The following is a 15400-nucleotide window of genomic DNA, read 5'->3' on the forward strand; positions in this document are numbered from 1 at the left end:
GATTCAATCTTTCTTGCATTATACTTGACTGGTCATACTTTAAAATTGTATGGCCCCATGCAGTCAGGAATAAGTCAAACAAACTTGACGTTTGTATAAGTGAGATTTCCTATTACAGTTTATACTTTAAAGAAGACACTGTCAGCATCAGTGACAAAGTGCTGCAAAGTATTCAAGAGAAATGTTTTAGGTTGACATTCCAAGATTTTCAGGCAGGGGGTCTGGGGGCCCCCTTAAGGCGGGGGGGGGGGGGCACTTCTGGTTTTTCATGTATTTTAAATATATTTTAAAATACAATTTCTTATTTTTATCAAGACGAGAAATGTTTCAAAAAAAAATTAGTGAAATTATTCAAATTTATTTTTATTTTTCGTATTTTTTGTTTTAAAAAAAAGATTTTGAACCTAATCTTTCGAGTTTTTTCAAACATTCCCATAAATAATGAAAACTTTGTATTAATTGTATTAAATTTGTTTCATGTTTCTTGATAATGGATGTCTGGAATTATGTTTGCTGTGTATACACAGACTGCCGATCTCACTGCGATGTGACTGGTGTGTAATATTACGTGATATTATATAATCAGGTATATGACAATCAGTGGTGTCTTCTAGCTATTCCCACTTTTTAGAAATCTCAATTCCACCTATTCCCACTTGCAAATAACAATAGATGTTTAGATTTACCTGCATATTTATTTTGTATTTTGTACATTTTAAGACAGAAAATAATAAATGCATCTATAAGAAAATATTATTTATTTCGGATTTTTGAAATAATAAAAAAATCTTACAAAAAAAAGCAACTTAATACCTAAATTTAAGAACATAGTCAATTATTTGTTTACACAAAATTCCACCTATTCCCACATAAAATCTTACCTTTTTCTACATGATTTTCAAAAAGTGGGAATAGGTAGAATGAACCCAATCAGTGAATGGTAAGTAAAGTATTTGAACAGATTGAGAATGTATCTGATGTGACAAATTCAACCAAAAAACCAGAGGTATATATACTCTGAGCACTGAGCTCCCTACCTCCCATTATGATTATAATGGCAAAGTCTAGATCTTTGTTTTGCTCTGGGAGACCCGAAATAAGTGTCAGATAAAAAATTAGTTCGAAGATGCACAATGGCATTATGTTATAAAGAATCTCTGAAAGTATTAATTTTATTCATTAGTAAAGGTGGAGTTGCAGATGAGAGATGGATACCCTTCAATATTATAGAAAAATGGCATATCAATTTTATTGCTGTGGGAAACCTGACATATACATGTATGTCCAATCAAAAAGCAAAATAAGAGGTCACAATGGCACTATATAATAAATACCCTCTCACTTTTCAAGGGAGGGGTATAAAAATCAATAAAAGAAATAGTGATAGTATAATAAATAATGTTAAACGAATACAAAGTATATAAATATTTTTATTTGATACATGCATATATTTTGAAAATTTAGAATAAAAAACTTATAATTGGGGGGTGTTTGTGTTTAATAAGGTATAAATATATGGTCTTTAAAAGAAAAATATCTAATAAAATATAAATTTACTCTACAAATAACGGAATGCGAAAAGATTTCGGTCCAAACTTTGCTACTAGGCAAAACGTTGGTTAGGAAAAAATGATTAAAAAAGGGGGGCATCTATATTGTATATAGTATATACATGTATGTCCCTGAAAAAAAGAGAGGACAAAAATATAAAAGACAGAAAAGGAAAATCATTGGGAGAAGATATACATATAAGAGACATAAAAGGAAAACCTGAAACAAACAAATTATTAAAACAATATCAGCTGAAACTTTGACGTTGGAAATTTTCTTTGCATTAAAAATTGTAAATATTTTAAATTTCCGTTGTTCATATTTGCCATGGTTCCAAGAACTATTTTATACTTTGATTGAAGAAAAAAATTACATTATTGTCGTCCTGTACAATAAACGATTATAAACGATTTTTAGCATTAATTAATTAATTTAAGGTCGTGAAACAATCACAATCCGTTGTCATCATATTTTATATACATGACATCACTATCACCAATACGAGTTATCACCCTTTCATTGAACTACTAGTGGGCTACCATATATACATTTTTTGCTAGAATGTTCACTTTATAATGACTCAAGAAGAGAGTTTTTAGATAAAATCTTTAAAACCTTTCCTAATTTGATACTGCTTAACAATGTTGACCTGTTTACATGGATTATGTCAAATGAAGATTCTGAGTTTGTTGTTTTATTATGCCAACTTTTAAATGCAAATTTTAATAAGAGAAAACAACATAGTTCAATATAGGCATATTGCAGATATTATACATAGGCCACTTATAATGTACATTCTATACATCCTAAAAGAAGATAACTAACTCTCTGTTCATTATACAATGTTTGTTTTGTTCTGTTTTGTATATGTATAACTGTGATGATTTTGGACACTGTTCTGTATGCTCCACTGTGGGCCCAAATTGGTTGAATAAATATTCTATTCTATACGCTTCGAGATGCAACGCATGAAAATAATTTTACCATCAGTTATGCTATTTATGAAAATTCGAGCATTATTTTTTTATGAAAAAAAGGAAGAAAAAAAACATACGAAAGAGCAAATTGGTGACTTCTATGGACATTTCGGTATTTTAGGGGCTTTGCGGTAATAAGTGTTACCGCTACTTTCACTTGAGTGTGCGATGTGTTCCGAACGATTTGTTTTTTCTGTGATTTGAGAAACAATGAGAGGGGTTGCAAGAAAACGTAGTTTTGATAGAACAGTGGTTAAAAAATGCCCAAAATGTGAAAAACAGGTAAAACAAATAATAAAATATTTAACGTTACTGTTGTAGAATATCATATGCAAGTTATGCACGTTCATTTAACATGCAGAAAGGGAAACATTTGGAAATGTAAATATTGTGATTTATACCAGAGGTAGATATAATTAAAGGCTATCTCATCCTGATCAGATATATATCGGCTTATTGATAGAATTCATACAAGTAGAGACAAAGTTCAATACTGTAAATCACTTCTGCAGTTGATTATCTACATTTAATTAACTTCTCAAGTTGATAATTTCACAATTCCACAGACTGGTGCTTATAATAAACATAATTCACATTATTTGATGCAATTGCAGTAGTTACAATTATTATACACTGTAGGAAACCTTGATAATTAATGATCTGCAGTCATAATGTTAATTCTCTATGTTATTTTTGCTAACAGAAAAGACAAGGCACTCGGAAATACGTTCTATAACAAATTGCCCTAAATGATTTCATCCCACCACTAAAAGACACCAAAAGTGGGGAAATATAATTTGCTTTGTTTTGTTTATTAGATATTTATTATTTTTATTTTTCATAACAGATTCCTGTTGCTTGTAAGTTTTGTACCTGTGGTCATCAGTTCTGGTCAAAGAAGTTTCCAACTATAATATCAGGATCACCAGGTAAGGTCATTCTGAACTTTCTAGTGTCACCTTGTCCTTTATTCTGCGATGTATATTACAACACATAGCTCATGGGCTATAATTAATAGTCTGAACCTCATCCTCATACAATGTAAATGATTTATAAAAAGATTTTTTCTTCTCCAGACAGTGAATCACCTACAGGTCGAGTAAGGCGGACGGAGCGAACCAGAAGAGACAGTCAGAGACCGGACTATTTTAACTCCGTGGTCATAGACACTCAGTCCAAAAGGGGAAGAAGAAAGGTGACTTATTATAATAGTGTCGTTTTTAGCTCACCTGAACCGAAGGCTCAAGTGAGCTTTTCTGATCACATTTTGTCTGTCGTCCATCCGTCTGTCCGTCTGTAAACTTTTCACATTTTCGACTTCTTCTCAAGAACCCATGGGCCAATTTTAACCAAACTTGGTACAAAGCATCCTTGGGTAAAGGGGAGTTTAAATTGTTAAAATAAAGGGCCAAGTCCCCTTACAAGGGGAGATAATCAATAAAAGACAAAAATAGGGTGAGGTCATTAAAAAATCTTCTTCTCAAGAACCACTGGGCCAGGAAAGCTGAAACTTATATAGAAGCATCCCTGGGTAGTGTAAATATTAAATTGTTAAAATCATGACCCCCGGGGGTAGGGCGGGGCAACAATAGGGAATCCAAGTTTTACATAGAAATATATAGAACAAATCTTTAAAAATCTTCTTCTCTAGAACCACTTGGCCAGGAAAGCTAAAACTTATGTGGAAGCATTCTTTGGTAGTGTAAATATTAAATTGTTAAAATCATGACCCCCGGGGGTAGGGCGGGGCCACAATAGGGAATCCAAGTTTTACATAGAAATATATAGAACAAATCTTTAAAAATCTTCTTCTCTAGAACCACTGGGCCAGGAAAGCTGAAACTTATGTGGAAGCATCCTTGGGTAGTGTAGATATTAAATTGTTAAAATCATGACCCCCGTGGGTAGGGAGGGGCCACCATAGGAAATCCAAGTTTTACATAGATATACACTGTATTTTGGAAAAATCTTTTTAGAATTTTTATCTGAAGAACCACTGGGCCAGGAAAGCTGAAACTTATGTGGAAGCATCCTTGGGTTGTGTAAATATTAAATTGTTAAAATCATGACCCCCGTGGGTAGGGTGGGGCCACCATAGGGAATCCAAGTTTTACATAGATATACACTGTATTTTGGAAAAATCTTTTTAGAATTCTTATCTGAAGAACCACTGGGCCAGGAAAGCTGAAACTTATGTGGTAGCATCCTGGGGTAGTGTAGATTCTAAAGTATTAAAATCATAAAAGGGAGGAGGGTAGTGAGATACTATAGGTATAGCAAGTGGGAAAATCTGGTAAAAAAAACTGCATCACCCAAGTTACTCAGGTGAGCGATGTGGCCCATGGGCCTCTTGTTTTATAATGGTGGAGATTTTTAAAATAAGAAAACAAAATCTCTAAATATTTATCTTGAATAAGATTCATAATCAATGTAAACATGGTTTTGTGGATAATATAGCTGCAGCACTTTGCTTACTTTCACAAATTTAAAATAACATAATTTGTATATTTTTAAATTCATTTTTATTTCTGTCATTCATGCATTTGTATCACCAAATAATAATCCAGTATAAATAGAAATATTAGTTCGATAAATTGCAATGGATTTTCTTAATGAATCAATCATACTTAGATAATGTTATGACATTATTTACATGAAGTACTTTTTTTTGACTACCAGTCCCAGTCGCTAGTTGCTCACCATGTACAAGGGGAGAACACTCCTACCCCAGCTACCTCAGACAGCAGTCCGGTGAAGCGGCGGCGAGGGAGACCCAGGGGAACACCCAATAAACCCTTGCTACCAGACAGGAACATCTCAAAAAGTAATATTACTATATAGAGCATATATTTTATAGTTGTGTCTGTTCATAAATGTTCTGTTATTCATTAAAGGTTTTATTTATTGACATTCTGCAATGTTCAAATGTATTTTAAATTCTTTTAGTAATTCTTGAGAACTTTAATCTTAGGACCTTCTTCTCATGAAAATTTTATTCTCCCATTTAATTTTATGAGGGAAGATTTTATAGAACACATGTCAAATTTATTTGGAATTATGCGTACAGACATTAAATGACAATCCCACAAAAACAAGATGTCACAAATATCTGATGAACTTAGTAATACATATAAAGTTTCAAAAATTATTTAGACATCAAGTTTAATATCCTTTCGATGTTAAGGCACTTCTAGGGCCTCACAGCTGTACCATAGTCATGCCAATAAAACAAAATTAATATTAGTTATCCAGGTCCAATGAAGGGTGTATGGGGATTTACCCCGGATTTTATTCCATACACCCTGAGGTTGAGGTCGAGGTAAATCCCTGTACACCCTTGATTGGACCTGGATAATGAATTTATTTCCTTAGTACCCATAAAAATGCTTTGTAAACATCAGAGTGTGTCTCGATCTATTGATTAGATAACTATGTACTAGTAAGCATCGTGACGTTATGTTATTAGCTCACCTGAGCCGAAGGCTCAAGTGAGCTATTCTGATCAAAATTTGTCCGTCGTCTGTCGTCGTTGGCGTTGTCGTTGTTGTCGTCGTTGTAAACTTTTCACATTTTCGACTTCTTCTCAAGAACCGCTGGACCAATTTCAACCAAACTTGCTACAAAGTATCCTTGGGTGAAGGGGATTCAAGTTTGTTCAAATGAAGGGCCACGCCCTTTTCCAAGGGGAGATAATCATGAATTTGTTAAAAATTAATGGCGTTTTTAAAAAATCTTCTTCTCCAGAACCGCTGGGCCAGGAAAGATGAAACTCATATGAAAGCATCCTCAGGTAGTGTAGATTCAAATTTGTTCAAATCATGACCCCCGGGGCAAGGGTGGGGCCAAAATGGCCGACCCAAGTTTTACATAGGAATATATAGGAAAAATCTTTAAAAATCTTCTTCTCCAGAACCACTGGGCCAGGAAAGATGAAACTCATGTGGAATCATCCTCAGGTAGTGTAGATTCAAGTTTGTTCAAATCATGCCCCCCGGGGCAAGGGTAGGGCCAAAATGGCCGACCCAAGTTTTACATAGGAATATATAGGAAAGATCTTTAAAAATCTTCTTCTCCAGAACCACTGGGCCAGGAAAGATGAAACTCATGTGGAATCATCCTCAGGTAGTGTAGATTCAAATTTGTTCAAATCATGCCCCCCGGGGCAAGGGTAGGGCCAAAATGGCCGACCCAAGTTTTACATAGGAATATATAGGAAAGATCTTTAAAAATCTTCTTCTCCAGAACCACTGGGCCAGGAAAGATGAAACTCATGTGGAATCATCCTCAGGTAGTGTAGATTCAAGTTTGTTCAAATCATGCCCCCCGGGGCAAGGGTAGGGCCAAAATGGCCGACCCAAGTTTTACATAGGAATATATAGGAAAAATCTTTAAAAATCTTCATCTCCAGAACCACTGGGCCAGGAAAGATGAAACTCATGTGGAATCATCCTCAGGTAGTGTAGATTCAAGTTTGTTCAAATCATGCCCCCCGGGGCAAGGGTGGGACCAAAATAGCCGACCCAAGTTTTAGATAGGAATATATAGGAAAAATCTTTAAAAATCTTCTTCTCCAGAACCACTGGGCCAGGTAAGATAAAACTCATGTGGAATCATCCTCAGGTAGTGTAGATTCAAGTTTGTTCAAATCATGCCCCCTGGGGCAAGGGTGGATCAAAAATGGCCGACCCAAGTTTTAGATAGGAATATATAGGAAAAATCTTTAAAAATCTTCTTCTCCAGAACCACTGGGCCAGGAAAGATGAAACTCATGTGGAATCATCCTCGGGTAGTGTAGATTCAAGTTTGTTCAAATCATGCCCCCCGGGGCAAGGATGAGGCCAAAATGGCCGACCCAAGTTTTACATAGGGATATATAGGGAAACCTTTTAAAATCTTCTTTTCAAGTACTTCAAAGCTATGATTAGTGATATTTATAAGGAATCATCCTCAGGTAGTGTTGATTCTAGTTTGTTCAAATAATGAACGCCTGGGAGGGGGGGGGGGAAGTAAATTCAAGCCTGATGTGCTCAGGTGAGCGCTGTGGCCCCTGGGCCTCTTGTTTTGTTTTTATCATAGAGAATGTATGCATTGTGACGTTAGGTTTTACTTACACTTGGCTCAAGTTGGGTGCATGGATATTTACACTCGACTTTGTAACCAATCAGAGCTCGTGTTACAAGATACCTAGGAAATAAGATTCCAGGTTCATTAGTCAATTAAAGGGTATTTTCCAGGAGATTAATCAACCAGATTATAAACAATAATTATACGCAAGGTCTTTAAAAAATATATATTCATAATACTAAAACAAGTACATGTAATATTTTCTCATTTCAATATTAATTCCATATAAACTGTTCATAATTTTATACATTAATATGGCATGATTGTTCTGGAGTCAGTATATTTTTGAAATGATTACATTTTAGTAATATATGTTACGGTGTAGATCAATGGCTTAAATACAATCTAACCTAAGAATCTTCTGCTTTTAAAACTATGAATATACTTATTAAAAGTTGTAAAAACAGCAGTGAGTTGTAACATATTTGCTATATTTCAATTGCCACTGGGAATGAAAATCACTTTGCTGTAAGCATCAGTTCTGTTATACTGCACTTTAATCAGTAATTTATATCAGAAAACCTACCGACCTGTTTGTAATGTATCTGGAATTATTTTACAGCACCTCCACCACCCTCTCCCCCACCAGTGGAGGAAGACATGCATGCAGACCTGCCCCCGGAAAGGATAAAACAGTTCCAGTACATACTTATGGACCTAAATGCTAAATATTGTACACAGAACTTCAACCCAAGCTGATGCTTGATTATCTGTAGGGCATATTTCAGAAAAGGTCTAGGAAAACTGTACAGATTGTTAGATTTTGTGATTGAAAGGCGTGTTCTGTTCTCTCATAGTCAATAAGTGTTACATTGGCAAGAAACATTAACAACAGAATGATGATGATATCTGTATATGTCTTTTTATACACTTAAAACAGTAACAACTGCAAGTAAGATTTTTTAAAATGTTGAACTTCAAATGTAGAGAATATAGCAGTTTTTACACACACCATACTCAACTTTTTTAAATGATGAAATGGCTGTTCAAATACATTTATATACCGGGTAATATGGTAAAAGTATAAGCTAGAAATTGTTTCATAATGTTTATCATAAACATAAAGAGTAACAGGTATAAAAGGAGCAGTTTTATGATAAAAGATCTGATTTATACATGTTTATACAGAATGTGTTTTATTTCACATGATGCAATTTTTACAGCAAGAAAGAAGGCCATAATTATACATTTAAACCTAGTTTTTTCAAACTCTATGGAACCGAGAAATATTTTCAAGATATCTGAGGATTCAAGAAATGGTATTACCGAAATATTTGTATGATATAGTACATGTACCTACAACTAGAAATTTTTTTATGTGCCCGGATCGATAGATTTGAGGCGTATATTGGGTTTTATCCTGTCTGTTTGTTTATCTGTGTGTCTGTCTGTTGTCAACTTTAACCTTCACCATAACTTTTGAACCTTGAGATGTAGAGACTTGATATTTGGTATGTGTATTTCACAAAAAAAGTTCTTTCAAAAGACACCAAGGTCAATGACCTTGTGACCTTGACTGTGACCTACAAGCTAAAAATAGCTTTTTCGAACTTTTTCCATAACTTTCGAACCATAAGAGATAGAGACTTCATATTTGGTATGCATGCTTCACTAATTCAATTCATACAAATGACACCAAGGTCAATGACCTTGTGACCTTGACTGTGACCTTTATGCTAAAAATAGTTTTTTCTGCAAACGTTAGACTTCGCCATAACTTTTGAACCATAGGATACAGACTACATTTTTCGTATGCATACTCCACTGATAAAGTTCTTTCAAATGACACCAAGGTCATTGACCTTGTGACCTTGACTGTAAACTATATGCTAAAAATAGCTTTTTAAAACTTTCCCCGTAACTTTTCAACCATAGGAGATGGAGACTTCGTATTTGGTATGCATACTCCACTAATAAAGTTCTTTCAAACGACATTAAGATCAATGACCTTGTGACCTTGACTGTGACCTATATGCTAAAAATAGTTTTTTTGAACTTTGTTGCCGCCAGGCGCATAGTGTTTCACAAACACATTTTGTATTAAATTCTTTTAGTATGCATCTCTTTATAGTTGTGGACTAATTTCAATAAAACTTGTATAAGTATACTACATAAGGGTGCACAATTTTGTTTATTGTTTTTAGTTCACCTGAGTCACTCAGGTAACTTACTGCTACATGTATCTCTTTTCATCCATCATTGTCTGTTAACATTTGATCATTTTCAGCTTCTTCTCAATTTTTCGACATAGAGCATTAGTCAGTGAAGGGAAACAAAAATTATGAAAATCATGGTCCTTGCCCATTTCCCCCAGGGTGCCTGAGGAGTGGGGCTAAAAGCATCAAAGTCAACGAAATTTTTATAAAATTTTATTACTATCAGACAATCAGGCAGTCAAACTTTTGGCATGATTGTTATAAACAGTGAACACTATACCAAAAAAAAAATTGAGAAGTTCCTGGACACAGGGTAAGTTTTTTGGTAGAATGGGACCCGTATACAGTGAAAATGCATTACTGCAATATTCTGTCAAATGTTCTGATGATCCTGGGTACTCAGTGTTAAGCCAGAAAATAAATGCTCAGTTCTGATGAGCAAGGGTGTGTCTTCAAAAATTATGAATTTCATGGCTCCTATCTCATGTGCTCCTAGATCTTAATTGAGCTTGTGAACTAAGTGTATGATCATAATGAGCTTGGGTGCCTTTTCCAAAATTGTGAATTTCATGGTCCCAAGGGTTAGAGGTTCTGCTGTTAGGATGGGGCTCTTTTGATTATATAGTGAAAATGCTTCCATTTCTTGATAATCCTCTGCTCTATTTTTAGCTCTACTGGTCAGAGACCAGAAGAGCTTATGCGATAGTAATGCGTCCGGCGTCCGTCCGTCTGTCTGTCTGTCCGTCTGTCTGTAAACAATTTTTCAAAATGCTACTCCTCCTACAATTTTAGACTGATTTCAATTTAACTTGGCACACAAGTAGACTACACTTAGATACATAATTCTGTGTTTCGGTTATTGATTTCGATGAATGCTGTTGTCATGGTTACTATAAATAGAATTTTCTGAGAAATTCCTTTAAAACGCTACTCCTTCTACAGTTTTGTTCTGATTTCAATATAACTTGGCACACAAGTAGACTACACTAAGATACATAATTCTGTGTATCGGTTTTTGATTTCGATGAACGATGTTGCCATGGTTACTAAAAATAGAATTTTCTGAGAAATTCCTTTAAAACGCTACTCCTTCTACAGTTTTGGTCTGATTTCAGTATAACTTGGCACACAAGTATACTACACTAAGATACATAAAATAGTGCATCGGTTTTTTATTTCGATGAACGGTGATGCCATGGTTACTAAAAATAGAATTTTCTGTGGAATTCCTTTAAAACGCTACTCCTTCTACAGTTTTGGTCTGATTTCAATATTACTTGGCACACAAGTAGACTACACTAAGATGCATGAAATAGTGCATCGGTTTTTGATTTCGATGAACGATGTTGCGATGGTTACTAAAAATAGAATTTTCTGAGAAATTCCTTTAAAACGCTACTCCTTCTAAGGTTTTGGTCTGATTTCAATATCACATGGCACACTAGTAGACTACACTAAGATACATAAAATAGTGCATCGGTTTTTGATTTCGATGAACGATGTTGCCATGGTTACTAAAAATAGAATTTTCTGAGAAATTCCTTTAAAACGCTATTCCTTCTACAGTTTTAGTCTCATTTCAGTATCACTTGGCACACAAGTAGACTACACTAAGATACATAAAATAGAGCATCGGTTTTTGATTTCGATGAACGATATTGCCATGGTTACTAAAAATAGAATTTTCTGTGAAATTCTTTTAAAACGCTACTCCTTCTACAGTTTTAGTCTGATTTCAATATCACTTGGCACACAAGTAGACTACACTAAGATACATGAAATAGTACATCGGTTTTTGATTTCAGTGAGCAGTGTTGCAATGGTTACTAAAAATAGAATTTTCTGAGAAATTCCTTTAAAACGCTACTTCTTCTTCAGTTTTGGTCTGATTTCATTATCACTTGGCACACAAGTAAACTACACTAATTTACAAATAATAGTGCATCGGTTTTTTATTTCGATGAACGGTGTTGCCATGGTGTCTAAAAGTAGAATTTTCTGTGGAATTCCTTTAAAATTCTACTCCTTCTACAGTTTTGGTCTGATTTCAATATAACTTATCACACAAGTAGACTACACTAAGATACATAATTCTGTGCATCGGTTTTTGATCAGTACAAACCAGTAGAGCTACAGTCTCAACAGAGACTTCTGGTTATTAAGTAAACTAAGTACTCTGTAGTTTTCTGTTGTGGCTCATAATAGATATAATACTGTTCAACCTGGTTTGACAACACTGTTCTATGCACTCTGTCTGTCAAATCTATGAGGCATTTCATACACACAGACACAAAATTCTAATGGACCAAAAGTTTTGTATTTTTCAAACATACTGACTTGGGATCTGTTTAACTGATTTGAAGACTATACCATCTGCTTATTTTTTACCATGGTACTTTTTTTGCAATTTTATGAAAAATTTTTGAAAATTTTGATATTTCAAAAATGAATTTTTCCGACACTTTCAAAACACTGTTTTGTAATAATTTTAAGACATCAACCATAATTTTATATCTGTTTTTGTCAGTTTTAAATATTATTCTAAAAATAGCAGGTAAACAGTTTAGATTTGGAGAATTATGTAACAAGAAGCTAACTTAAATTTTTTTTCTGAAGGATGTGGGCAAATTCAAAATTGATTTGTTAATATTTTCATAGAAAATCCTCAATAATATCTATTCAAAATTTGAAACTTTTGATATTCTTCACTAAGTTTTTAGCTCTCCTGTAAGCGGAAAGCTCAAGTGAATTTTCTGATCACCTGTTGTCCGCCCTTTGTCTGTTGTCTGTAAACTTTTCACATTTTCAACTTCTTCTCAATAAACCACTGGGCCATGCAATTTTATCCAAACTTGGCACAAAGCATCCCTGAATGAAGGGGAATTTAAATTATTAAATTAAAGGGCCAAGTTCCCTCCCAAGGGGAGATAATTAAGAAAATACAAAAGTAGGGTGGGGTCATTAAAAAAATCTTCTTCTCAAGAACCACTGGGCCAGAAAAGCTGAAACTTACATGGAAGCATCCTGGAATAGTGTAGGTCCAAATTGCAAATCTTTACCCCAGGGGATAATACAGGGGCCATAATGGGGAATCCAAGTTTTACATTGAAATATATATGGAAAAATCTTCTGATGAAGAACCATTGGGCCAGAAAAGCTTAAACTTATGTGAAAGCATCTTGGGGTTGTGTAGATTCTAAATTGTCCAAATCATGATCCCTGGGGGTAGGGCTTGGTCACAATCGGTATTACAAATGGGGGAAATTTGTTACAGAACAGTATGGCCAAAGTTTCTCAGGTGGGCGATGTGACCCATGGGCCTCTTGTAATATAAGTTTGATTTTATTTTGATGCATAAGCAAATAAAATATGAGATACTTCTCTATGGTAATTTTTGTCTTTTAAATTTTGAGAGATATTTTCTCTAAGACAGGTTGAATGAAAGAGCATGCAATGGTTATGTCTTTTATGAGTATATATTTAAATTTCCAATATCTTTGTCTGAGATAAAATTGCAAATAGTTAATGTACTTTATTTCTACATAAATAGTCCATAATCGATAGGCAGGATTTAAAACAAGAGGCCCATGGGCCTTATTGGTCACTTGAGAATCATGCAACAACTTTCAATTGATATAATTTGGTTTATGTTTTAATTTTAAGGTAGATGCTATGGCACTCACACTTTTGAAATAGGCTGACACTATTGCTAATCATAACTATGAACTTCGCAATTGCTTAGTTTGGTTACTTAGCCACCTTAAAACCCATAGGCAGGGTAGGGGAACAAAAAATGCATATCAAGTTATCGACTAATCAGTAATATTCAGCAATAATCGGAAGTGCCCCTACCACACATGAACCCACAACCCTATGTCCACACATTGCACAATTTTTGAAAAGACACACTTGCTTATCAAAAATGTTTGATTAATACCAAGGATCAGATTTCAAACAACTCATTTTCAGTATATAAATAGAGCCCCCCCCTATGGTATCCCTGACCCAGGGGCCTGGAAATTCACAAAGAAGAACCCTTGCACATCATAACATAGGTAGTTCATCTGCTTATTACCCAGGAGCAGAGAAGAAGATTTTCAAAGAATAAACGTATTTTCACTTTATAATCATCATAGAGCCCCACTCTAACACCAGAAGCCCTGACACTGGGCCATGAAATCCACAATTTTGGTAGAGACATTCTTGCTCATCATAGCTATGTACTTAGTTAGTTTATTTAATACCTAGGAGCACAGAAAAAGATTTTCAAAAAAATAATGCATTTTTAGGTCACCTGAGTCACTCAGGTGACCTACTGCTATCCGTTTTCTCCCGTCGTCGTGCGTCATGTGTTGTGTGTCGTGTGTTAACATTTGAACATTTTCAGCTTCTCTGAAACCACTGAACCAATTTCAACCAAATTTGGTATACAGCATCTATGGGTGCAGGAGAACATAATTTGTAAATTTTATGGTCCCTGCCCCCCTAAAATTAATGAAATCTTTAAACATCTTCTGTACTCCTGGACATCAAGCAGTCAAACTGTTGGTATGAATGTAATGATCTTACTGTCCTTTACCAAAATTGTGAAATTCATTGCCCCAGTGGTAGGCATTTTTGCTAGGGCGGGGCTTGAACAGATTATATAGTGAAAATGCATTATTTCTTTGAAAATCTTCTTCTCTGCTCCTGGGTATCAAATAAACTAACTAAGTACATAGTTATGATGAGCACGATGGCTCTACCAAAATTGTGAATTTTATGGCCCCAGGGTCAGGTCTGGTGTTAGGGCGGGGCTCTTTTGATTATGTAGTGAAAAAACATTTAATCTTTGAAAGCCTTCTTCTCTGCTCCTTGGTATTAAATAAACTAATTAAGCACATAGTTATGATGAAAAGTGTCTCTTCCAAAATTGTGAATTTTATGGCCCTAGGGTCAGGGGTTCTGGTGTTAGGGCGGGGCTGTAGTGAAAATGCATTTATTCTTTGAAAATCTTCTTCTCTGCTCCTGGGTATTGAATAAACTATGTAAGTACATACTTATGATGAGCAAGGTTGCCTCTTCCAAAATTGTGAATTTTATGGCCCTGGGTCAGGGGTTCTGGTGTAAGGGCGGGGCTCTATTGATTATATAGTGTAAAAAAAAACATTAATTCTTTGAAAATCTTCCTCTCTGCTCCTGGGTATCAAATAAACTGAATTAGTATATAGTTAAAATGAGCAAGAGTGCCTCAACCTGATTTGTAAATTTCATGGCCCCTGTGTCAGGGGTTTACCACATTTTGTGTAAGCGGGATCTATTTAAATTATATAGAGAAAATACTAATAAATTAATTTAAATCTTTTTTTGCACCTGAGTATTATGAATGATCTAAGTATATATATTTATGATGAAAAAAGGTGCCTCTATCAAAATGGTTAATTTCATGCCCCCTGGGTCAGGTATAGGTATAACTATGTACTTAGTTAGTTTATTTAATACCCAGAAGCAGAGAAGAAGTTTTTCAAAGAATTAATGCATTTTCACTATATAATCAATAAAGCCCCACCCTAACACCAGAACCCCTGAATGGGATGTTTTAAAATTCACAAT

General features: G+C 34.7%; 1 protein-coding gene across 1 annotated transcript; it reads left to right on the forward strand.

The window, feature by feature from the left end:
• The first annotated feature begins 2659 nt into the window (after positions 1-2659).
• Positions 2660-9346, forward strand: LOC134245022 (UPF0547 protein C16orf87 homolog). Its single transcript, XM_062727270.1, has 5 exons — positions 2660-2810; positions 3376-3457; positions 3605-3723; positions 5208-5352; positions 8215-9346. Exons 1-5 carry the CDS (start codon positions 2739-2741, stop codon positions 8349-8351), a joined length of 555 nt encoding a protein of 184 aa, XP_062583254.1. The 5' UTR covers positions 2660-2738; the 3' UTR covers positions 8352-9346.
• Positions 9347-15400: the final 6054 nt, after the last annotated feature.

Source organism: Saccostrea cucullata, unplaced genomic scaffold (genome assembly GCF_032062105.1).
Source record: "Saccostrea cucullata isolate Sc308-1 unplaced genomic scaffold, CSIRO_AGI_Scuc_v1 ctg4979, whole genome shotgun sequence".
NCBI classification, from domain to species: domain Eukaryota; kingdom Metazoa; phylum Mollusca; class Bivalvia; order Ostreida; family Ostreidae; genus Saccostrea; species Saccostrea cuccullata.

Coding starts and splice junctions, on each gene's coding strand:
- LOC134245022 (XM_062727270.1), top strand. CDS start 2,739: ATGAGAGGGGTTGCAAGAAAACGTAGTTTTGATAGAACAGTGGTTAAA. Junction 2,811..3,375: donor GCCCAAAATGTGAAAAACAG/GTAAAACAAATA, acceptor TTTTCATAACAG/ATTCCTGTTGCTTGTAAGTT. Junction 3,458..3,604: donor TATAATATCAGGATCACCAG/GTAAGGTCATTC, acceptor TTTCTTCTCCAG/ACAGTGAATCACCTACAGGT.